General features: G+C 46.1%; 1 protein-coding gene across 6 annotated transcripts in view; it reads right to left on the bottom strand.

Annotated features, from left to right (window-relative positions):
* Nucleotides 1–26,071, bottom strand: part of mastl (microtubule associated serine/threonine kinase-like) — an 83,067-nt gene that overhangs the window by 5,335 nt on the left and 51,661 nt on the right. For 4 of the 6 annotated variants that reach the window (XM_072508418.1, XM_072508419.1, XM_072508421.1 and 1 more), the window contains 2 exons: nucleotides 16,356–16,469; nucleotides 5,515–5,616 (listed from right to left, as the gene is read on the bottom strand). In XM_072508418.1, coding sequence (XP_072364519.1) covers nucleotides 5,515–5,616; nucleotides 16,356–16,469 — 216 coding nt within the window. Of the gene's footprint in view, nucleotides 1–5,514; nucleotides 5,617–16,355; nucleotides 16,470–26,071 lie in introns of those variants that run through there. The other 2 variants (XM_072508423.1, XM_072508420.1) reach the window with 1 other exon arrangement.

The raw sequence follows: 26,071 nt of genomic DNA, 5'->3' as shown, positions 1-26,071 counted from the left end.
GACATCAGACCAATAGCAACATGGTTTACTCTGAATTGGCAAGCAACAGCCCAACATTGTTCACGTAATCTCACCGTACACTGTCCCAGACATCACCATCACAGTCAGAATCAGGTTAAACCTGGGCAAGAAAACCTCGTGCTGGTTACCCCCCTCAGCTGATTAATGTTGAACACTACTTGGAGGAAGCATGGAGGGTGGCCAGTGCACAGAATGTGTTCTGGATGGGGAACTTCAATGTCCATCACCTAGAATAACTGGGTTGCAACACTACTGACCGAGCCCTAAACAACAAAGCTACTCAACTGGGTCTGCTACAGATAAGGAGGGGAAAACATATTTGACTTAGTCTTAACCAATTTACCTGTTGCAGATACATCAGTTAATGATAGTATTGGTAGGAGTCACCACCACTGTGCTTGTGGAGATGAAATCTCATCTTCACATTGAGGATGGGGGATAGAGGGGGATGTAAAAGGGGTGGCGGAGTTGCGCTACTAGTTAGGGAGAATATCACAGCTGTACTACGGGAGGACACCTCAGAGGGCAGTGAGGCTATATGGGTAGAGATCAGGAATAAGAAGGGTGCAGTCACAATGTTGGAGTTTTACTACAGGCCTCCCAACAGCCAGCGGGAGATAGAGGAGCAGATAGGTAGACAGATTTTGGAAAAGAGTAAAAACAACAGGGTTGTGGTCATGGGAGACTTCAACTTCCCCAATATTGACTGGGACTCACTTAGTGCCAGGGGCTTAGACAGGGCAGAGTTTGTAAGGAGCATCCAGGAGGGCTTCTTAAAACAATATGTAGACAGTCCAACTAGGGAACGGGCTGTACTGGACCTGGTATTGGGGAATGAGCCCAGCCAGGTGGTAGAAGTTTCAGTAGGGGAACATTTTGGGAACAGTGACCACAATTCAGTAAGTTTTAAAGTGCTGGTGGGCAAGGATAAGAGTGGTCCTAGGGTGAATGTGCTAAATTGGGGGATGGCTAATGATAACATTAGGCAGGAACTGAAGAACCTAGATTGGGGGCGGATGATTGAGGGTAAATCAACATCTGACATGTGGAAGGCTTTCAAGTGTCAGTTGAAAGGAATTCAGGACCGGCATGTTCCTGTGAGGAAGAAGGATAAATACGGCAATTTTTGGGAACCTTGGATAACGAGAGATATTGTAGGCCTCGTTAAAAAGAAAAAGGAGGCATTTGTCAGGGCTAAAAGGCTGGGAACAGACGACGCCTGTGTGGAATATAAGGAAAGTAGCAAGGAACTTAAGCAAGGAGTCAGGAGGGCTAGAAGGGGTCACGAAAAGTCATTGGCAAATAGGGTTAAGGAAAATCTCACGGCTTTTTACACGTACATAAAAAGCAAGAGGGTAGCCAGGGAAAGGGTTGGCCCACTGAAGGATAGGCAAGGGAATGTATGTATGTGTGGAGCCAGAGGAAATGGGCGAGGTACAAAATGAATACTTTGCATCAGTATTCACCACAGAAGGAATTGATAGATGTTGAGTCTGGAGAAGGGTGTGTAGATAGCCTGGGTCACACTGAGATCCAAAAAGACGAGGTATTGGGAGTCTTGAAAAATATTAAGGTAGATAAGTCCCCAGGGCCTGATGGGATCTACCCCAGAATACTGAAGGAGGCTACAGAGGAAATTGCTGAGGCCTTGACAGAAATCTTTGGATCCTCACTGTCTTCAGGTGATGTCCTGGAGGACTGGAGAATAGCCAATGTTGTTCCTCTGTTTAAGAAGGGTAGCAAGGATAATCCAGGGAACTACAGGCCAGTGAGCCTTACGTCAGTGGTAGGGAAATTACTGGAGAGAATTCTTCGAGACAGGATCTACTCCCATTTGGAAGCAAATGGACGTATTAGTGAGAGGCAGCATTTGTGAAGGGGAGGTCATGTCTCACTAACTTGATAGAGTTTTTCGAGGAGGTCACAAAGATGATTGATGCAGGTAGGGCAGTGGATGTTGTCTACATGGACTTCAGTAAGGCCTTTGACAAGGTCCCTCATGGTAGACTAGTACAAAAGGTGAAGTCACACGGGATCAGGGGTGAGCTGGCAAGGTGGATACTGAACTGGCTTGGTCATAGAAGCCAGAGAGTAGCAATGGAAGGATGCTTTTCTAATTGGAGGGCTGTGACTAGTGGTGTTCCGCAGGGATCAATGCTGGGACCTTTGCTGTTTGTAGTATATATATATATATATATATATATATATATATATATATATATATATATATAAATAAAATGATTTGGAGGAAAATGTAACTGGTCTGATTAGTAAGTTTGCAGACGACACAAAGGTTGGTGGAATTGCAGATAGCGATGAGGACTGTCAGAGGATACAGCAGGATTGAGATTGTTTGGAGACTTGGACGGAGAGATGGCAGATGGAGTTTAATCCGGACAAATGTGAGGTAATGCATTTTTGGAAGGTCTAATGCAGGTAGGGAATATACAGTGAATGGTAGAACCCTCAAGAGTATTGAAAGTCAGAGAGATCTAGGTGTACAGGTCCACAGGTCACTGAAAGGGGCAACACAGGTGGAGAAGGTAGTCAAGAAGGCATACGGCATGCTTGCCTTCATTGGCCGGGGCATTGAGTATAAGAATTGGCAAGTCATGTTGCAGCTGTATAGAACCTTAGTTAGGCCACACTTGGAGTATAGTGTTCAATTCTGGTCGCCACACTACCAGAAGGATGTGGAGGCTTTAGAGAGGGTGCAGAAGAGATTTACCAGAATGTTGCCTGGTATGGAGGGCATTAGCTATGAGGAGCGGTTGAATAAACTCGGTTTGTTCTCACTGTTACAACGGAGGTTGAGGGCGACCTGAAAGAGGTCTACAAAATTATGAGGGGCATAGACAGTGGATAGTCAGAGGCTTTTCCCCAGGGTAGAGGGGTCAATTACTAGGGGGCATAGGTTTAAGGTGCGAGGGGAAAGGTTTAGAGTAGATGTACGATACAAGTTTTTTTACACAGAGGGTAGTGGGTACCTGGAACTCGCTACCGGAGGAGGAGGTGGTGGAAGCAGGGACGAGAGTGACATTTAAGCGGCATCTTGACAAATACATGAATAGGATGGGAATAGAGGGTGGGAATAGAGGGATATGGACCCAATAAGTGTAGAAGATTGTAGTTTAGTCGGGCAGCATGGTCGGCACGGGCTTGGAGGGCCGAAGGACCTGTTCCTCTGCTGAACTTTTCTTTGTTCTTTGATACCCTCCATGGTTTTGTTCGCTGATGACTGCCCAATGTTTAGCACCATACATGGCTTTTCAAATACTGAAGCAGTTCATGTCCAAATGCAACAAGGCCTGGACAATATCTAGGCCTGGGCTAACAAGTGGCAACTAATATTTGATTCGCACAACTGCTAGGCAATGAGCATCTCCAACAAGAGAGGATCTGACCATCTCATCATGGCATTACCATCACTGATTCCCCCACTATCATCAACATCCTGGGAGTATTGGGGGGGGGGGGGGGGGGGGGGGGGTACCATTGATCAGAAACTGAACTGGACCAGCCACATAAATACTGTGAATGCAAGAGCAGGTCAAAGATTGGGATTCCTGCAAAGAGTGACTTTTTAAAAAATTGTGGACATCATTTATTGCCCATCCCTAGTTGCCCTTCAGAGGTGGTGGTGAGTTGCTTTCTTGATCCACTGCAGTCCCTGAGGTGTACGTACCCACTATGCTGTTAGGGTGGGAGTGAGTTCCAGGATTTTGCCCCAACGACAGTGAAAGAACAGTGATACATCTCCAAGTCAGGATGGTGAGTGACTTGGAGGGGAACGTCCAGGTGGTGGGGTTCTTTTTGGTGGGAATGATTGTATGTTTGGAAGGTGCGGTCTAAAGAACCTTGGTGAGTTACTGCAGTGCATCTTGTAGATGGTACACATGACTGCCACTGTTCGTTGATGATGGAGGGTTTGAATGTTTGTGCAAGAGGGAGCAATCACCTCCTCACTCTCCAAAGCCTTTCCACCACCTACAAGGCACAAGTTGGGAGTGCTGAAATACTCTCCACTTACCTGGATGAGTGCAGCGCCGACAACTCAAGAAGTTAAACACTATCCAGGACAAAGAACCCCATCCACCACAATAAACATTCGCTCCCTTCACTACTGATGGATAGTGGCAGCATCGACAAGATGCACTGCAGCAACTCACCAAGGCGCCTTCAACAGCACCTTCCAAGCCCATTACCTCTGCCCCCCAGCAAGGGCAAAATGCATGAGAATACCACCACCTGAATGTTCTCCTCACCATCCTGACTTGGAAATATATTGCCGTTCCTTCACTCCAGCTGGCAGCAAATCCTCGAACTCCCTCTCAAACAACACAAAAAACATGGACTGCAACAGTTCAAGAAGGTAGTTAACCACCACCTTTTCAAGGGCATCTAGTGATGAGAAATAAATGCTGGCTTAGCCAGCGACACTCAGATCTCATGAACAAATATAAAACTTTTTTTTTTTTTATATATATATAGTTCAGAGTCATCCACATGGCTGTGCGTCTGGAGTCACATGCAGGCTAAATTCAACCAGGACAGCAAATTTCCTTCCCTAAAGGACACTAGTGAACCAGATGGGTTTTTACAACAAACGACGAGTTTCCGTAAAGTGACCATGAAACGATCATTTATTCCAGCCTTTATTAATTGAATATTAGTTCAATATTGAGCGTACTTATGGAAATCGCAGTTACTCTCCTGAAGGTCAAAATGGTGAACACAAATAAAAGGAAAATACAAGGTATCCCCACATTTTGAAAAGGAATTGATATGCAATCATCTTTTACTGGCATCTTAGTAATTCCTGACAGGACTTGGCTCTCCCATTCAGAAAATATGCCACAAAAGACCATTAGAATAAAAACAATCGATGTGCTTTTTGAAATGTGTTTTAAGATATGTTTTATACCATCCCCATACAAATGAGGCATCTAACATATTCAAGTGTTTAACTGTCTGAATTTGCACATCTAACTTCCAAATTAAAAGTTACTGGGCCAGATTTTGTTGCAGCAAATAATCTGCCATTTAAAACCAGGAATAAAAATTAGTACATGAAGAACTGAGGTTCCAAGCTTAAGTTAACTTTTGGTGCCAGAAAGTTTGATTGGCAGTAATTAACAGTTGTGTCATTAAATAGTAGTTTTGTTCTAAATTATCAGAAAATTACAATAATTTTATGTATTGCAATCCATTCAAAGCAGTGAAATGTCATGTTCACAAAGCGACCAATTCGGATAGCATCATTTAGGTACTGTCATTTAACCATGCACTGGCACCTCATCTGAAGTTCCTGTACCACTTGCATCTAAATAAAAGCAAATGCCATTAACCAGACCATTATTTTGACAGCAAAATTTGGGACATTCTTTGTGGTATAAAAGAATCTCATTCAAATACTATATTCTTAAATTCTGAAAAAGTGGAAATTTCTCCAAATAGGTTCCTTTAAATGTTCCAGTTTCAAAAAGGTCAAACCTTTCAATCCCGCTCTCTTGAAATACTCAATTGTCAGCAGAATTTCAATTGCACTATGGGCATTTTTGGATAATTCTTCTTCACCCTCTGGCCAAGGTATATCTACAAAAGGAGGAAAATCAATGTCAGCATCAGTGTGTATTTACATAGCACCGTTACTATAGTAAAACACCAAGACACTTCAGAGGAGCAATATCAAAACAATTAGCACTGAACCACACAAGAACCTAAAAGGGTAGATAAAGATAGGTCTTGTAGATTGTTTAATAAGAGGGAACAGAGGTGATGAGATTTAGGGGGGGGGGGGGGGGAATTCCAAAGCTCAGCCGCATGGCCACTATTGGTGGAGCAACTAAAAATCAGTGATGCACAAGAGGCCAGAATTGGAGAAGCACAGATAATAATAATAGCTTGTCACAAGTAGGCTTCAATGAAGTTACTGTGAAAAGCCCCTAGTCGCCACATTCCGCCGCCTGTTTGGGGAGGCCGGTACGGGAATTGAACCCACGCTGCTATCGTGTTCTGCATTACAAGACAGCTGTTTAGCCCACTGTGCTAAACCAGATTATCTCAAGAGGGTTATAGGGCTGGAAGAAATTACAGGTATAGGTATGGACGAGGATGGATTTGAAAACAGGGAAAAGAGTTTTAAAACTGAGACTTTGCTTAAAATGGGTCAATGTAGATCAGTGAGCACAGGTGGGGGATAGGTGACCAAAACTTGATGAGAGTTAAGATACAAACAGTGGAGTTTTGGATGACCTCACGATTACAAACAAAGATGTACTCCTGCAAACAATCATTAAATTGAGAACAGAAATAGCCGGTGGCAAGAGCCATACTGAAATGTCCTCTTGCCTCAAATAGTTGCTCAAACCGCTGCAGTAATGACAAAAGGTTTCTGGCCTGAAACATTAATGCTGTCCTTCCACAAATGCATGTCTTGCTAACTATTTTCGGTTTATATTTCAGATTTACAGTCTGCAGTATTTTGCCTCAGTTCAAAGCCTACTCCAGAATTTAAGCATGAATTTGAGGCTGACACTTCAATGTAGTCCTTCAAACAAAGTGTTAAACAGAAGCTCCATCTGCCTATTCTGGTAGATGTTTTTGAATTTAAGAGCAGGAACTTCATTGCGCCCTCAGAGTAAGCCCGAGAAGCACCCGAGGGTCTCGGATCTCATTAAATGAGATTTGCAAGCTATGGACACTTGCTGAATATCACCAGCAAACAATATTTAAATTTCAGGGAGTTCGGTCATCTGCAACAGCCCCACGGGGAAAATAAAGTGATCATTTGATCAATGTGGAAAGGAAAAGGAATGTGGGCAGCATGGTAGCTAGCACTGTTGCTTCACAGCGCCAGGGTCGATTCCCAATTTGGGTCACTGTCTGTGAGGAGTCTGCATGTTCTCCCCGTGTCTACCTGGGTTTCCTCCGGGTGCTCTGGTTTCCTCCCACAAGTCCCGAAAGACGTGCTGTTAGGTGAATTGGATATTCTGAATTCTCCCTGTGTACCCGAACAGGCGCCGGAATGTGGTGACGAGGGGCTTTTCACAGTAACTTCATTGCAGTGTTAATGTAAGCCTACTTGTGACAATAAAGATTATTAATTATTAAAAAAGAGGCGACTCACAGTGCCCTGTGATTGTAACATGAATGCAGGAAAAGCAGTCCTGCTTTCCATCGTTCCACATTCCTACTTTATTGTTGGTTAAACAAAGTGCAGATCTGTTTTCTGAATACAGCTGGCTCTGAGGTTAATCCAATTTTGCACAGGAGCATCAAACAGCTATTTGTATATGAAAACAATCTAAAGCTGCCTTGAGGCATATACCTTAACATCTACACCAATATGATGGGTATCAGATTACAGTTTATCAGCACAGTATGTGATAAAAGTACAAAATTAATGTATATTTTGTACCTTATATCTGCGGCAGTAATATTTTAAAATCTGAGTGCAGATATCTATATATGTTGCATAATATTATTAAAGAGTCTAGGTTAAAGTTTCCAGACACCGTAGCTGCAGAAGATGCAATTAATATGTCGTAAAAGAGAGATTTTATTATGATTGCTGGAGATTGCCTGGGGAGTAGATAAAAGTCTAAACACAACGGGTACAATTGGCGGGATGTTTCTTGACGGGTGCATTGGAGAGATTGTGGCCCTTATTTGACAGCACTTGTGTTGGAAATGAGCCCCCATGGAGATTCTCGCCATTACTGATTCGCCAGACTCATGCCTCAGCTTCTCGCTACTAACAAGAGGGAGCTCCTTCACCACTCACTTCAGTCAACAGACATGCATGGCAGCCCGCAGACTTGCTCCTCACTTGCCGAGACCAATGCTGTGGATGCAAGATGGGACATCCTGGGCGGGATACTCCGTCCTGCCAAATTTCTGCCCTGACTGGCGTGATTCTCCGTTACGCCAGCGGGTCAATGGGGTTTCCCATTGTGGGGCAGCCCCCTGCCGTCAGGAACCTCCAAGCGGCGGCATTATGGAGAATCATGCCGGCAGAGAATCCCGGCCCCTGGTCCCCGAGGGGGTCCGAGGAGCAGCAGCAGGGTCACCAAGATCACCCGAGAGTCAGTGACAGCAGCCATCAGTGCGGACAGCACGAGAAGGAGGACCACAGTCCAATGCAGGAAGACGACAATGACCTCCAATGGGCTGCACGAGTAAGTTACCACCTCTCTCCTGGCAGCACTTCTGCCTGCCACCCCTCAAAATTCCAAACTTCACCCCTCCGCCCAAGTCACTGCCTGACACTTCGCACCCTCCACACATCTGATCTTTGTGCTTGTTCCTCAGAATCCCCTGGCACTCAACAGCATAACTCCTTCATATCCAGTTGCGGTGCCCACACATTGCAACTGATATAGACCCCCCCCCCCCCCCCCTGATCCATCAAGTACACAGCTCACAAAACCCTCTTTGTCCTTGCAGGAGAAGATAGGGACAAGACGAGGTCGGAGTACCAGAGATCAGATTCCTCACCCCCTATGAGGAACAGGCCCTGGCGATAGCAGGGTTGACCGTGGAGAAAGCATCATCGACAGTAAGCCAGCGAGGTTGGCCTGTGCCACAGAGGTGAGATCCACTGCCCCTTCACCTAGATGACCTGTCTCAGATGGGTTGTTAATGTCAGACAAAGTGATCCTTCCCTCTCACTGACCATATGTCCATTCTCTCGGAGGATCGCCATCTCGGAGTCATCCAACCTCCCCGTCACACACACCTCCCACCCGTTCCTTCCAAAAGACCACCTCGGAGGGGAGCTCCAAAAAGTCCACCAGCAAGGCGTCACAACTGTCACCCATACCTCCCACCAACGCAGAGACACACATCTAGGTGGGTGACATTAGTGGACAGGCTTCTGAGGCACAATCTGGTGAACATCACACCATTGCTGATGCACATCAGGTGGAGGCAGGAACATGCATGGGAGTCAGCAGTCGATGGTCAGATGTTGAGCCTCTGGACAAGGTCATCTCAGAATTGATACAGATGCTAGGACACGGCCATGAGATTCAGGAAGGGATGTCAGCGACATTCCAATGAACGTATAGCCGATTGGAGGAGGCCCAAAGGCTATGGGCGCAGGAGATAATGTCAACTATGCACGGCACTGAGGCGAATACTGCTAGGCTGGCCACCGTAGTGAAACCTGGAGTATGACGTCAGCATCTTGAGGAGTTGTGTCCAAGGCATGGCTCAAGTCTATGATGACCGTAGCTCAGGGCCTTAACATCATGTCCCAGTTGCTGAAGGACATGCCCCAGACACAGGTCGACATTGCCAGGGCTCTGCAGAGCATGGACCAGTCACTAAGGAACATTGCTGGGGCAGTCGATACCATGGTGCAAACAATGGGAGGCACCAGGACTGGCAGAGCCAAATGATGCAAAGGCCTATGGAGCTGCCCCTCAATCCCACGGAGCCTGCCAGGGCCCTACAAGCACCAACTTGGGGCCTGCCACCAAGGAGATGACAGAGGTCTCCAGTTCTTCCAAATCCCCCCCTCGTGACACCGGCGCATCTCAAGGGAAGCGGGCAGAAGAGTGGCACGCGATGCCAGTGACACCGTAAGTCGGCAGGGCCCTCCTAGGGTGTCCGCCAAGGGCATCAAAGGCCTTAAAGCACGAAAAGCAGCTGGCTGCCTCCACCTCTGACGTGCATCCTGGGGACACACCTAGATGTAGCAATAGACCATGTAAGATCAAGGAAATTGATGATCATTGAATGGGTACTGGGGAGACAGTGTCACAATCTGTAGCTAGGGGGATTGGAAATATCCAATGTTCACTATTAAAACATGCTACACCTAATACATGTGAAGCCCGTCACGTTAATCCTCACAACGGGCATGCCAGTACCCCCACCCTGTTGCTCTCCACTCCCTGCCCCCCGGGAACAGTGGTCCAAGATCAAAAGCACCCGGCGCAGACCCCATTCAGAGGATGGGTGTGAGCGCTTTGTCAGCATAAAGAAAGGAATCATGCTTTGGCATAAACGGAGGAGCGCCAAAGCTTTCCTCGCACCGAGTGATCATCACTCTCCTGCCTTGCATAGTGACCCGCTGACAATGCCAACACAGGCCCATCACCCTGGAGTGATGTTACATAGACATGGGAGGGCTGAATAGGTTGGGGTGTTGAGCTGACCAGTCAGGCACAAGGCCCCACTCGAGCCCTGCAATGAAACAGTTGCACCTTCATGGCCACTGGGAGCAGTGTCCTCCTCCTCCAAGGCGTGCCAAGTGTCTCTTTGTTGAGGCGTAGACTCCTGCAGCACATGATGTTGGCTTGATGGGCAGCCAGGTCGTCAGGTGTGTTGCAGCCCCCTGCCTCCCCCAACCTTGCGTGTCCCGCCGTCTCTCATAGTGCCAGTGAGCCGGGTGCACTGAAGAACACAGCCCCAGCCACATCAGTAGCCCCTAGCGGATACATTAGGGAGACCGTGCTCAGGTGCCCTCCCCTCATTTACACACGCACTCTTTGGTCGTGAGGATATCCCCAGTGCTGAAGAACAGCTCTCGAGTGTTTAGTTTTTGGCTGCTACCTCTATGGTGCTGACACTTCTAGTGTTCAGGTAAAATGTTCAGACTTCAAAGTTCGATTGAAATGCGATGCAATAATCATGGCACATGTAACGATGAGAAGCCACTTAGCTGTGAATTTCTCTCACATCTAACAACGCCAATTCCTTATTAGCAATAGCCTTCAGCTATGAATCATGAGGCTGTTCACAGTCAAAGGGAGTTAAAGTGACCTTCAGCATATAACCAAGAACAGGGCTCTGACCTGGAAGTGTTTGGTGGGCTAGACAGGCAGCAGCTGTAGTTGCCTCTGTTATGGGTATCCACAATATTTAAAGATGGCTGACCCCAGGGGAGACCTCCCCACCTGGAACACTTCAGCCCTCCGACCAAATCCAACCACCCCCACCCCACCACAGTACTAAACAATGCCGATGGGATTTCTCGCTGGGGGCCGGTTAATTTACAGGAGGCCATTACATTAATAAGAATGAAATTCATGCAAATTGGGGTTACTAATATGCTCGCCATATGTGGGTGAGATCCGGAATTGCCAACGGGAGTGGGCTGGTTAGATGGCAAACTGATTTGTGCCTGGCCTTTCTCACTAGTCACCTAGATCCATGCTGGGTGCAACATGGCCGTTAAATTGCACCCAATGTCTCAAATTAGGTAAGGAGGTCAGGGGATCGAAGTGGGATAAAGATGATGTAATCAATAGGAGGAGCTAGGTCTGCAGCAGGCGATTTCAGCTTTAGTTTTGCTGGGAAATTTGAGTCGAGCAGCAGCTTTTGCAAAAGGCTGTCAGATTAAGCAATAGTCTGACACACACAAGAATCTACAGGCTATCCTGGCAGGATCTTTCACTCCCCCTCTCTCTTCAAGCAGTCTTTGCAAGAAATCTCTATTCGAGTGTACAGCAGTTATCCCTGTTTACCAACTTTATTTTTAAGTGGCTATTGACCTGTGATGGGCTTTGCTTAATTGCAGATAGAGACGGTGTCAGTCAGAAGTTAGTGTTTCCTTTTATTGTTAAGAATTGTTTAACTGTGAGGGCAGCATGGTGACACAGTGGTTAGCACTGTTGCCTCCTGTACCAGCCTCCCCAAACAGGCGCCGGAATGTGGCGACTAGGGACTTTTCACAGTAACTTAATTTGAAGCCTACTTGTGACAATAAGCGATTTTCATTTCATTGTCATTTCACGACGCCAAGGTCGCAGGTTCGATCCCGGCTCTGGATCACTGTCCATGTGGAGTTTGCACGTTCTCCCTTTTTTGTGTGGATTTCACTCCCACAACCCAAAGATGTGCAGGGTAGGTGCATTGGCCACGCTAAATTGCCCCTTAATTGGAAAAATGAATTGGGTACTCTAGTTGATTTTTTTTTTTTATACAAAGAATTGTTTAACTGTTAATTGAAACGTTATTTTCTGTGATGTTAACATAGGTTAATCCTGTGTCAATAATAAAGTTTGTTTTAATATAGCATATCCCGATTTGTCAGTGGAATCCCCCTGGAGCAAAGTATCCTTTCCTCACAGTTTTACAAATGTTTGGGGTTCTTGCCTGGTATCCGACCAAATGTATGGGGTCTGGTCTGGGATCTTAACAAATGCCACTGGAATCCCTGACCTTCCTACTGTTTTGTTCACTAAAATGCAAAAATGTTTGTAGGCAAACACTTTTCACAACACAAGATCTCAAAAATAGCAAAGCACTTTTGAAACTTTTAAGGCACATAATAATAATGCATTATAAAATCCAAGTTCTTCTAGACTTTCCGGAGGTATATTCGGAATTTACTGATGCAGCTCGACATCGCTTTGCATCCTAGCCTCAACCATTGTCAGCTGCTTCATCAATGACCTTCCTTCTAGCAGAAGGTCAGATGTGGGCATGTTTGCTATTCAGCACCACTCGCGACTCCTCAGACATTGACGCAGTCCATGTGCAAATGCAGCAAGACTTGGACAATATCCAGGTTGGGCTGACAAGTGTCAAGTAACATTTGCGCCACACAAAAGTGCCAGGTAATGAGCATGGAATCATAAAATCCCTACAGTGCAGAAGGAGGCCATTTGGTCCATCGAGACTGCACCCACCCTCCGAAAGAGCATTCTACCCAGGTCCACTCCTCCATGCACCTATTCCCATAACCTAACTTGCAGCTACCTGGACACTAGGGGGCAATTTAGCATGGCCAATCCACCTAACCTGCACATCTTTGGTCTGCTGGAAAAAATCAGAGCACCCGGAGGAATCCCACACAGACACGGGAGAGCGTGACGCCTTCTGCATGAAGAGAGAATCAACTCATTGCCCCATAACATTCAATGGTATTCCCATCACCGAATTCCCCGCCATCAACATTCCATTGACCAGAAACTGAACTGGGCTAGCCAAATAAATATTTTGGATACGAGAGCAGGGATCCTGCAGCGAGTAACTCATCTCCCGACTTCCCATAACCTGTTCACCACCGACCAGGCGCAAGTCTGGAGCGTGAGTGCAGCTCCAACATCACTCAAGCTCAACATCATCCAGGACAAAGCAGTTTGCTTGATTGGTACCCCTTCCACAAACATTCGCTCGCTCGCGCCTCCACCAACACACAATAGCAGCAGTGTCTACCATCTACAAGATGCACTGTAGAAACTCACCAAGGCTCCTTAGACCAGTGTTTTTCAAAGCGGGTGGGTGTCGGGAGAGTCGCGGAGCCGTTGTCCGCGGCACTCCCGATCGAGAAATCCCCGCGCAGCAGCCGGCTTTTCATAACGGCAGCTGCAAGTGGCCGCGAACATGATCGGCGCGCATGCGCATTTATAATCGGGCACGCATGCGCAGTGTGGCCGCTATTTTTTTTAAATGGTTGCAGCATTTTGTTTTACAAGTTCTGTAGTGGTATTTATTCATTTAATTTTTATTTTTTTCATTTATTTCATGTTTTTTACAAGTTCAGGGGGGTATTATTCATTTATTTTATTCATTTTATTTCTTTTTAACAAGTTTGGGGGGGCTTTATTAATTTTTTTCATTTATTTTACTCATTTTTTTTTTACAAGTTCGGGGTGGGGGTTTATTTGATAAAATTTTACAGGAAAAATATTCAGAACTTTGGACAGATGGAGACTCCAGACTTTCCGACACGAGAAGGCTTCACCTTCATCCAACAGGTTCCATTGGAGGAGCGTGTACGAGGGCCAAAGGGACCCAAAACCATTTCCTCCATTTTTGTCAGCAGCAAACAAGGCAAGAGAAAATGGTGGGTCGCGCAGGCCGGCCGGGTTGGGTCGCGAAGGCCGGCTGGGTTGGGCCCCGCAGGCCGGCCGGTTGGTAAAAATGGGTCCCTGGAAAAAAAGTTTGAACAACATTGCCTTAGACAGCACCTTCCAAACCCACGAACACTACCATCTAGAAGGGAAGGGCAGCAGATACATGGGAACTCCACCACTGGAAGGTCCCCTCCAAGTCACTCACCATCCCGACTTGGAAACATACCACTGTTTCTTCACGGTCGCAGGGCCAAAATCCTGGAACTCCCTAACAGCACAGTGGGTGTGCCTTACACCATATGGACTGCAACAGTTCAAGAAGGAAGCTCACTGCCACCTTCCCAAAGGCAATTAGGGGTGGGCAACAAATGCTGGTCATGCCAACGAAGTGCACATCCCGTAAAAATGAATTTTAAAAACCTATTAATTTTTTCCTCATTCTCCCCTGAAGGCTAGATAGTTGGAATACTTGTTGAAACATGGTCATCCTTAAGCACTCCTTAGTACCATGTTTCAAGTGCATAAATAGGAAAGCTTGGCAAAAAAAAAAAAAACATTTTCCAGCAGAAATCTTTGGATAATGATCAAGAGTAAGAATCCAGTCATATATTCCATCTTGAATTCAACAATGCTGTTCAACAATTCGACTGTTGCGAACTCAGCAACATCACTCTTGCCTTGGAATCAGAAAATTGTGGGTTCAAGACGCATTAAGAAGCTTCAGTATAAAATCAAGGATGACTCGGTGCAGAACGGAGGGATTGTTTGCTGCACTGTTGGAAATACAGTCTCTTAGAGAAGATGTTAAAGCAGGTTTCATCTGCCCTCTTAGGTATGTGTCAAGCGCAGCACGATGGCGCAGTGGGTTAGCCCTGTTGCCTCACGGCACCGAGGTCCCAGGTTCGATCCTGGCTCTGGGTCACTGTCAGTGTGTAGTTTGCACATTCTCCCAGTGTTTGCGTGGGTTTTGTCCCCACAACCCAAAGATGTGCAGGCTAGGTGGATTGGCCATGCTAAATTGCCCCTTAATTGGAAAAAATGAATTGGGTACTCTAAATTTATAATAATTTAAAAAAAGGTGTCACAACATGAGTTATCCCTAGTGTCCTGACCAATATTTAACCATGAACCAATATCAAACAGATGATTTGATCATAATTACATTGATGTTTGGGGGAGCTTGCTGTGTGCCATGTTTCCTGCATTACAACAGTGACTACACTTCACAAGTCCTTCACTGGCCTCTGTTAGGTTACCAAATCTGCTCTTAAAAAAATCACAAATGACATCTCATCCTATCTGCAGCCACTGACATAGCTGATCACAGCATCACCCGCAAACACCTTTCCATAGTAGTCAACCATTGAGGGTCGCTTTGAGAGCTCCAGAGAGCGGGTTGCCCTTAAAAAATGGCATCTTAATCTCTTGCTACACTGACGAGTTCCTGCGGGAGGAGCTCCTCCATGCACAAAACGGGTCTATCCCGCTGAGGCCCCCATCTAACCCAGGTGCTGTTTTATAGCGTTGTGTTTCTCAGCGCTGCAAGCGCCAGGAAACGTGGCTAAAACGCGCTCGCTATGAGACTTTGTTCCCATGTAGTTAAATTCCACCCCTAGTAAACCAGCACCCCCCACAACAGCTAAAAGTGACCAATTTCTTAAAATACAAAATGAACGGTTGCCATCTACAGTAGAACTCTTCAATTGACCCCCTTATAGTATATTTGATCTTCTCAAGGTGCAAAAACTCCATTAAGCCATCTAACCATGCTGAGGCACAAGGTGCCGTCACCAGTCTCCAACTAATGCGGATTCACCTCCAAGCAACCAGCAAGGCAAATGCCAAGACATATGCCCCAGTACCCGTCCGCAGGTCCAAACCCCAAAGAAAGCCACTAAAGGACATGGCGCCAGCTCAACATTCAGGATTGCCCATATGGTGCTGAAAAAGAGACACCCAGAACCCACAAGCTTGCGACAGAACCGGAACATCTGCGTGTTTTGCAGACCATCTCAAAACAGCACTCGCACCGGTCCTCAACCCCCGCAAAGAAGCAACTCATTCTGGTCTTCGTGAGGTGTATCCTAAACACTACCTTGAGCTGGATCAGGCTCATCTGCACACAGGATGACGTGGCATTCACCCTGCGGAGGGACTCACTCCATACATCCTCCTGCAGTATGGGTCCCTGCTTCTCCTGGGTTCTACCGAAGATGGCAGCCATTAATTTTCTTTTTTAAAGAGCTAGTCACTGTCAGTTGTTAAGTGGTTTAGTTTAGATCTGTGAGGTTGTTAATATGTGCTTTTGCTAGCTTGTTTTGTTCAATGATATTGTAACTTTAGTTCAATGTATTATATTATTATGTTTAGAATGGAATTTTTTTAATAAACAATTTTTAGAAGGTCTATTGATAGTAACAAAGAGATTGAATGTGAAGGAAAATATTTTGGATTAATCTACTTGATTAGCAGGAATATAAATTGCATAGGAATACAAAAAAATGCATCAAAAGTTTATACCTCTGTTCAAGATATTCTGAAAGACCTGTTGTGGTGTTTCATCATTGAAAGGGGGAATGCCCGTCAGAAACTCAAACAAGCACACACCAAGGGCCCACCAATCCACAGCAGGACCTAAGGCACAAGAGCAAAGCAACAAATAGGTTATAAACAGTTATACTAAAAAAAAGGATATGAAAACTCTGGAATTATGAATCAGGTCAGTTGGAATCCAAAAAGATAGCGTATTTCACAAACAGAGCATCTCTTCCAAAGCATGAGCCCATATTTTCTCTTTTTGGATGCCAATGGACTTGCAATTTTTAAAATGCTATATTAAATGTTTATTATTTCTGCATGGAGCTGATTTTTGCACCAATAAAAATTGTTGTTAATTAATTCAGTGCTTTCTGCTTATTATTTCTGCCCATGAACACAATGCACAAAATCCTCATTTGTTGCAATTTGAAAAAACTGATTACATTAATGTGCAGATGTCATAAAATAATGCTTTTTCTTTTTAAAAAACACCCAAGATAAAAAATCCCCCATCTTTCAAGTCTTTGCATTTTTAAAATTTATTCCCGGGATGTGATCATCGCTGACATGGCCAGCATTTGCTCTCTGTCCCAGAGAAGGTGGTAGTGAGGCACGTTTTTGAACCGCTGCAGTTCATCTGGTCCACCCACAGCGTAGTTTGGATGAGAGTTCCAGGTTTTAGATTCGCTACAGTTAAGTAAACGCAATATAACACAGTCAGGATGTTCAGCTTGAAGGAGAACATGCACGGGGTGGTGTTTCTGTGCATCTCCTGCCCTTCTACTTCTAGGAGACACGAGTTTGCAGATTTGTTGAAAAAGTTTTGGCAAATTGCTAGAGTGCACCTTGCTTACTGCTGCCACTGTGCACAGGCAATGTAGGGAGTCAATATTTAAGCTGACAGATGGAGGTGGGGGATGCGATCCAGCAGGCTGCTTTGTTCTGTCTTTGATATCCAAGTGATTGTGCACTAAAATATTGCTGAGAAAAAAGTGCTGGAAAAACTCATCTGCGGAGAGAAACTGGAGTGGAGTCCAATAGAACTCTTCTTCGGAGATTTCTGTGCTGTGACCTCCTTCCTGTGGCGTGGAGCCCAATATTGCACACAGTGCTCAATACAAGTGTTACCAAGGTCTTATGCAAACTCATTACCTACTTGACTTTTAGAGTCTTTACTTAAATGTAGATCTGGAATTGCACAAAGCTGAGGTCAGACTGTATCTGAGTACCACACACATTTTTGGACAACAAGCTTCAAAAATATATATTGCTCTGGAAGGGGTAAGTGCAGAGTCACCAGAACGATACCACGTTTTATATTAAGAGTACATGTGGCATAATTCACTTCCAAGCTAGTCCAGTACAGCTACAACACTGGCATCTACCCAGCAATGTGGAATGGCCCAGCTAAGTTTTGAACACAAAAAGCAGGACAATTCCAACCCGGCCAGTTACCGCCCAATCTACTCTCGATTATCAATTCCTTGGCGGGGCAGGAATCTTGAGAGAAGGTTCAGTCGGAAAAGATCCAGTGGATCAAGGAATTCTGTGAGTATGGAGTTGATTTGTCTTATGACCAACCTCTAAGCACAAACGTCATGGCCACCGAACGTTGAGGCAGGTTGCCTGGTTCTTCTTTGGCACTGGCATGATGGTGGTCTTCTTGAAGCAGGTGGGAACCTCGGAACGGAGTAGAGAGAGGTTGAAGATGTCTGCGAACATACCGCCAGTTGTTCTGCGCAGGATCCAACCAGGGACCCGCTGCTTTCTGAGGGTTCACTTTCAAGAAGGCCGATCTGACTTTGCAAGCTGTGACGGTAGGTATGGGTATGTCTGAGGCTGCTGGGGCAGTTGACAGTGGTTGGATTGCTTCCTGCCCTAAATGAGCATAGAGTGCATTGAGTTTATTTGGGAGGGGTGCGCTGCTGCCAGAGATGCTACTCTGCGTTTTTTGTAGCCCGTTATGTTGTTTAAGCCTTGCCACAATTCATGAGAGTCTGTGTCGTTAGCTTGTGACTGTAGCAGAGTCTAATATTGTCTTTTGGCATCCCTGATATTTGCGGAGGTGGTACCTGAATTTCTTGTGTAGGACTGGGTTGCCTGTCTTGAACGCCACAGACCTGGCCTTCAGAAGGGAGTGAATCTCCTGATTAAATCATGGGTTTCCGGTTGGGGAACATATGTACTATCTTTGGCATGCTGTCCTCGACACACTTGCTGATGAAGTCTGTGACGGTGGTAGCATACTCGTTTAGGTTGGCCACTGAGTTCTTGAATATGGACCAGTCCACTGACTCCAAGCAGTCGCAGTCCATGTTCAAAGGCAGCAAAACCTGGACAATATCCAGGCTTGGGCTAGTAAGTAACATTCGCACCACACATGCGCCTGACAATGACCACGTCCAACAGAAGAAAATCTAACTGAACCCCCCATTATCAACATCCTAAGAGAGGGAAACCGTTGCAAAGATCAAGAGGAAGGCTCGAGGGCAGGTAGAAGTAGAAAGAAGTTGAACCGTGATGTCACAGCCTGCAGGTAAGGGATTGGCTGGTGACTGGTAAGTAGTTTTTCTTTTATTTTCCCTCAGGTGTTATCGTGCGGGGCGCAGAGGTTGCTGAGTGAGTGCTTGCTGAGAAGGGGACTTAATAAGAGGTAAGCTCTTTCTTTCTTTTTTTTTTTAATCTAGAGGGGATGGCAGGGAAGGTAGTGCAATGTTCCTCCTGCAGAATGTTTGAGATGAGGGACGCCGTCAGTGTCCCTGCTGATTTCATCTGTGGGAAGGACACCCATCTCCAGCTCCTCAGAAAGCACGTTAGGGAACTGGAGCTGGAGGAACTGCGGATCATTCGGGAGGCACCGGTGGTCATAGATAGAAGATTCAGGGATGTAGTTACTCTGAAGAATAAAGATAGATGGGTGACAGTGAGAGGGGCTGGGAGGAGGCAGTCAGTACAGGGATCCCCTGTGGTCATTCCCCTTAGTATCAAGTATACCGCTTTGGATACTGTTGGGGGGGGGGGGGGGCAGACAGGTTTCTGGCACGGAGTCTGTCCCTGTTGCTCAGAAGGGAAGGGGGAGAGGAGTAGAGCATTAGTCTTTGGAGACTTCATAGTTAGGGGGATAGATAGGAGATTCTGTGGGAATGAGAGACTCGCGGTTGGTGTGTTGCCTCCCAGGTGCCAGGGTGCGTGATGTCTTGGATCGTGTTTTCGGGATCCTTAAGGGGGAGGGGGAGCAGCCCCAAGTCGTGGTCCACATAGGTACCAACGATATAGGTACGAAAAGGAATAGGGATGTAAGGCAGGAATTCAGGGAGCTAGGGTGGAAACTTAGATCTAGGACAAACAGAATTATTATTTCTGGGTTGTTACCCGTGCCACACGATAGCGAGCCGAGGGAGAGAGAGGGGTTCAACACGTGGCTACAGGGATAGTGCAGGAGGGAGGGTTTCAGATTTCTGGATAATTGGGGCTCATTCTGGGGTCGGTGGGACCTCTACAAATGGGATGGTCTACACCTGGACCAGAGAGGTACCAATATCCAGGGGGGGGGGGGGGATTTGCTAATGTTCTTCGACAGGGTTTAAGCTAGTTCAGCAGGGGCTTGGGAACCTGAATTGTAGCTCCAGTATACAGGAGGTTGAGTAGAGAGGTCATGAGTAAGGTTTCAAAGTTGCAGGAGTGTACCGGCAGGCAGGAAGGTGGTTTAAAGTGTGTCTTCTTCAATGCCAGGAGCATCCGGAATAAGGTGGGTGAGCCCGGGATTTCGATGTTGTGGCCATTTCGGAGACATGGATAGAGCAGGGACAGGAATGATTGTTGCAGGGTAATGAACCAGGACAGGCGTTAGATTTGGAGGTAGGTGAGCACTTTGGTGATAGTGACCACAATTCGATTACGCTTACTTTAGTGATGGAAAGGGATAGGTATATACCGCAGGGCAAGAGTTATATCTGGGGGAAAGGCAATTATGATGCGATGAGGCAAGACTTAGGATGCATCGGATGGAGAGGAAAACTGCAGGGGATGGGCACAATGGAAATGTGGAGCTTGTTCAAGGAACAGCTACTGCGTGTCCTTGATAAGTATGTACCTGTCAGGCAGGGAGGAAGTGGTCGAGCAAGGGAACCGTGGTTTACTAAGGCAGTCGAAACACTTGTCAAGAGGAAGAAGGAGGCTTATGTAAAGATGAGACATGAAGGTTCAGTTAGGGCGCTCGAGAGTTACAAGTTAGCTTGGAAGGACCTAAAGAGATAGCTAAGAGGAGCCAGGAGGGGACATGAGAAGTCTTTGGCAGGTAGGATCAAGGATAACCCTAAAGCTTTCTATAGATATGTCAGGAATAAAAGAATGACTAGGGTAAAGTAGGGCCAGTCAAGGACAGTAGTGGGAAGTTGTGCTTGGAGTCCGAGGAGATAGGAGAGGTGCTAAATGAATATTTTTTGTCCGTATTCACACAGGAAAAAGACAATGTTGTCGAGGAGAGTACTGAGATTCAGGCTACTAGACTAGAAGGACTGGCATAAGGAGGAGGTGTTAGCAATTCTGGAAAGTGTGAAAATAGATAAGTCCCCTGGGCCGGATGGGATTTATCCTAGGATTCACTGGGAAGCTAGGGAGGAGATTGCTGAGCCTTTGGCTTTGATCTTTAAGTCATCTTTGTCTACAGGAATAGTGCCAGAAGACTGGAGGACAGCAAATGTTGTCCCCTTGTTTAAGAAGGGGAGTAGAGACAACCCCGGTAACGATAGACCAGTGAGCCTTACTTCCGTTGTGGGCAAAATCTTGGAAAGGTTTATAAGAGATAGGGTGTATAATCATCTGGAAAGGAATAATTTGATTAGAGATAGTCAACACGGTCTTGTGACGGGTAGGTCGTGCCTCACAAACCTGGAGTTCTTTGAGAAGGAGATCAAACAGGTGGATGAGGGTAAAGCAGTTGATGTGGTGTATATGGATTTCAGTAAAGCATTTGATAAGGTTCCCCATGGTAGGCTACTGCAGAAAATACGGAGGCATGGGGTTCAGGGTGATTTCGCAGTTTGGATCAGAAATTGGCTAGCTGGAAGAAGACAAAGGGTGGTGGTTGATGGGAAGTGTTCAGACTGGAGTCCAGTTACTAGTGGTGAACCACAAGGTTCTGTTTTGGGGCCACTGCTATTTGTCATTTTTATAAATGACCTGGAGGAGGGCGTAGAAATATGGGTGAGTAAATTTTCAGATGACACTAAAGTTGGTGGAGTTGTGGACAGTGCGGAAGGATGTTACAAGTTACAGAGGGACATAGATAAGCTGCAGCGCTGGGCTGAGAGGTGGCAAATGGGAGTTTAATGCAGAAAAGTGTGACGTGATTCATTTTGGAAGGAATAACAGGAAGACAGAGTACTGGGCTAATGGTAAGATTCTTGACAGTGTGGATGAGCAGAGATCTCGGTGTCCCTGTACATATATCCCTGAAAGTTGCCACCCAGGTTGAGAGGGTTGTTAAGAAGGCGTACAGTGTGTTAGCTTTTATTGGTAATGGGATTGAGTTTCAGAGCCATGAGGTCATGTTGCAGCTGTACAAAACTCTGGTGCGGCCGCATTTGGAGTATTGCGTGCAATTCTGGTCGTCGCATTATAGGAAGGATGTGGAAGCATTGGAAAGGGTGCAGAGGAGATTATCCAGAATGTTGCCAGGTATGGAGGGAAGATCTTATGAGGAAAGGCTGAGGGACTTGAGGCTGTTTTTGTTAGAGATAAGGTTAAGAGGTGACTTAATTGAGGCATACAAGATGATCAGAGGATTTGATAGGGTGGACAGTGAGAGCCTTTTTCCTCGGATGGTGATGTCTAGCACGAGGGGACATAGCTTTAAATTGAGGGGCGATAGATATAAGACAGATGTCTTATATCTATAGAGGCAATATTAGATTTGGTACTTGGTAATGAACCAGGGCAAGTGATAGATTTATTAGTGGGGGAGCATTTTGGAGATAGTGACCACAATTCTGTGACTTTCACTTTAGTAATGGAGAGGGATAGGTGCGTGCAACAGGGCAAGGTTTACAATTGGGAGAAGGGTAAATACGATGTTGTCAGACAAGAATTGAAGTGCATAAGTTGGGAACATAGGCTGTCAGGGAAGGACACAAGTGAAATGTGGAACTTGTTCAAGGAACAGGTACTACGTGTCCTTGATATGTATGTTCCTGTCAGACAGGGAAAAAATGGTCAAGTGAGGGAACCATGGTTGACAAGAGAGGTTGAATGTCTTGTTAAGAGGAAGAAGGAGACTTATGTAAGGCTGAGGAAACAAGGCTCAGACAGGGCGTTGGAGGGATACAAGAATGCCAGGAGGGAACTGAAGTAAGGGATTAGGAGAGCTGAGAGAGGGCATGAACAATCTTTGGCGGGTAGGATCAAGGAAAACCCCAAGACCTTTTACACATGTGAGAATGACTAGAGAGAGGGTAGGTCCGATCAAGGACAGTAGCGGGAGATTGTGTGTTGAGTCTGAAGAGATAGGAGAGGTCTTGAATGAGTACTTTTCTTCTGTATTTACAAATGAGGGGGGCCATATTGTTGGAGAGGACAGTGTGAAACAGACTGGTAAGCTCGAGGAAATACTTGTTAGGAAGGAAGATGTGTTGGACATTTTGAAAAACTTGAGGATAGACAAGTCCCCCGGGCCTGACGGGATATATCCAAGGATTCTATGGGAAGCAAGAGATGAAATTGCAGAGCAGTTGGCAATGATCTTTTCATCCTCATTGTCAACAGGGGTGGTACCAGGAGATTGGAGAATGGCGAATGTCGTGCCCCTGTTCAAAAAAGGGACTCGGAATAACCCTGGGAATTACAGGCCAGTTAGTCTTACTTCGGTGGTAGGCAAAGTCATGGAAAGAGTACTGAAGGATAGGATTTCTGAGCATCTGGAAAGACACTGCTTGATTAGGGATAGTCAGCACGGATTTGTGAGGGGTAGGTCTTGCCTTACAAGTCTTATTGAATTCTTTGAGGAGGTGACCAAGCATGTGGATGAAGGTAAAGCAGTGGATGTTGTGTACATGGATTTTAGTAAGACAGTTGATAAGGTTCCCCATGGTAGGCTTCTGCAGAACATAAGGAGGCATGTGATAGTGGGAAATTTTGCCAGTTGGATAACGAACTGGCTAACCGATAGAAGTCAGAGAGTGGTGGTGGATGGCAAATATTCAGCCTGGATCCCAGTTACCAGTGGCGTACCGCAGGGATCAGTTCTGGGTCCTCTGCAGTTTGTGATTTTCATTAATGACGTGGATGAGGGAGTTGAAGGGTGGGTCAGTAAATTTGCAGACGATACGAAGATTGGTGGAGTTGTGGATAGTGAGGAGGGCTGTTGTCGGCTGCAAAGAGACATAGATAGGATGCAGAGCTGGGCTGAGATGTGGCAGATGGAGTTTAACCCTGAAAAGTGTGAGGTTGTCCATTTTGGAAGGACAAATATGAATGCGAAATACAGAGTTAACGGTAGAATTCTTGGCAATGTGGAGGAGCAGAGAGATCTTGGGGTCTATGTTCATACATCTTTGAAAGTTGCCACTCAAGTGGATAGAGCTGTGAAGAAGGCCTATGGTGTGCTCGCGTTCATTAACAGAGGGATTGAATTTAAGAGCCGTGAGGTGATGATGCAGCTGTACAAAACTTTGGTAAGGCCACATTTGGAGTACTGTGTACAGTTCTGGTCGCCTCATTTTAGGAAGGATGTGGAAGCTTTGGAAAAGGTGCAAAGGAGATTTACCAGGATGTTGCCTGGAATGGAGAGTAGGTCTTACGAGGAAAGGTTGAGGGTGCTAGGCCTTTTCGCATTAGAACGGAGAAGGATGAGGGGCCACTTGATAGAGGTTTATAAGATGATCAGGGGAATAGATAGAGTAGACAGTCAGAGACTTTTTCCCCGGGTGGAACAAACCATTACAAGGGGACATAAATTTAAGGTGAATGGTGGAAGATATAGTGGGGGGGGATGTCAGAGGTAGGTTCTTTATCCAGAGAGTAGTTGGGGCATGGAATGCACTGCCTGTGGAAGTAGTTGAGTCGGAAACATTAGGGACCTTCAAGCAGCTATTGGATAGGTACATGGATTACGGTAAAATTATATAGTGTAGATTTATTTGTTCTTAAGGGCAGCACGGTAGCATTGTGGATAGCACAATTGTTTCACAGCTCCAGGGTCCCAGGTTCGATTCCGGCTTGGGTCACTGTCTGTGCGGAGTCTGCACATCCTCCCAGTGTGTGCGTGGGTTTCCTCCGGGTGCTCCAGTTTCCTCCCACAGTCCAAAGACGTGCAGGTTAGGTAGATTGGCCATGATAAATTGCCCTTAGTGTCCAAAATTGCCCTTAGTGTTGGGTGGTGTTGACCTTGGGTAGGGTGCTCTTTCAAAGAGCCGGTGCAGACTCAGTGGGCCGAATGGCCTCCTTCTGCACTGTAAATTCTATGATAATCTATGATTAATCTAGGACAAAGGTTCAGCACAACATCGTGGGCCGAAGGGCCTGTTCTGTGCTGTATTTTTCTATGTTCTATGTCAGAGTTAGGTTCTTTACTCAGATTAGTACGGGCGTGGAATGCCCTGCCTGCAACCGTAGTGGACTCGCCAACACAAAGGGCATTCAAATGGTCATTGGACAGACATATGGACGATAAGGGAATAGTGTAGATGGGCTGGAGAGTGGTTTCACAGGTCGGCGCAACATCGAGGGCCGAAGGGCCTGCACTGCGCTGCAATGTTCTATGTTCTAAGAGCTACCATTGACCAAAAACTGAACTGGTCTAGCCATATAAATACTGTAGCTGTAAGAGGTCAGAGGCTAGGAATCCTGCAGCGAGTAACTCACCTCCCGACTCCCCACTGTCTGTCCACAAGGTGTGTGATGGAATACTCTCCTCCTGCCTGTATGAGTGCAGCTCCAACAACATTCAAGAAGCCTGACAAACCAGCCTGCTTGATTGACACCTCCTCCCACAAACATTCGCACCCTCCAGCATTGACGAGCAGTGGCAGCCATTTGTACCATCTGCAAGATGCACTGCAGCAATTCACCAAGGCTCATTAGACAGCAGCTTTCAAACCCAAGACAACTACCATCTAGAAGGACACGGACAGCAAATTCTCAGGAACACCACCCAATGGAAGCTCCCCTCCAAGCCATGCACCATCCTGACTTGGAAATACATCACCGTTCCTTTGCTGTCTCTGGGTCAAATTGCTAGAAAACCTCCCTAACAGCAATATGGGTCAACTTACGTCACATGGGACTGCAGCAGCTCAAGAAGGCAGCTCACCACCACCATCCCAATAGCATTTAGGGATGGGCAATGAATGCTGGTCCAGCTAGTGGAGCCCACATTCTTTGAATGAATAAAAAAGCCTGAAATATGAACCATTCAATATTAACGTGATTTAGTAGGGTGTATAAGAAAAAATGAGAGAATAAACAACGAGGGGGGGAAAAACAATCAAAATTAGAGATACGGCAAAAGTGAGATCAGGTAGTACTTTTCCTACAAAAGTACTAAGAATTTGGAATTCTTGCCCCAAGATAGTGAATATTGGGTCAATTTTAGCACAGGGCTAAAGTGCTGGCTTTTAAAGCAGACAAGGCAGGCCAGCAGCACGGTTCAATTCTCGGACCAGCCTCGCCGAACAGGCGCCAGAATGTGGTGACTAGGGGCT

Source organism: Scyliorhinus torazame, chromosome 6, assembly GCF_047496885.1.
Source record: "Scyliorhinus torazame isolate Kashiwa2021f chromosome 6, sScyTor2.1, whole genome shotgun sequence".
Lineage (NCBI taxonomy): Eukaryota > Metazoa > Chordata > Chondrichthyes > Carcharhiniformes > Scyliorhinidae > Scyliorhinus > Scyliorhinus torazame.
Note: the sequence above shows the minus strand (reverse complement) of the source record. Positions and strands in the feature narration are given on the sequence as shown.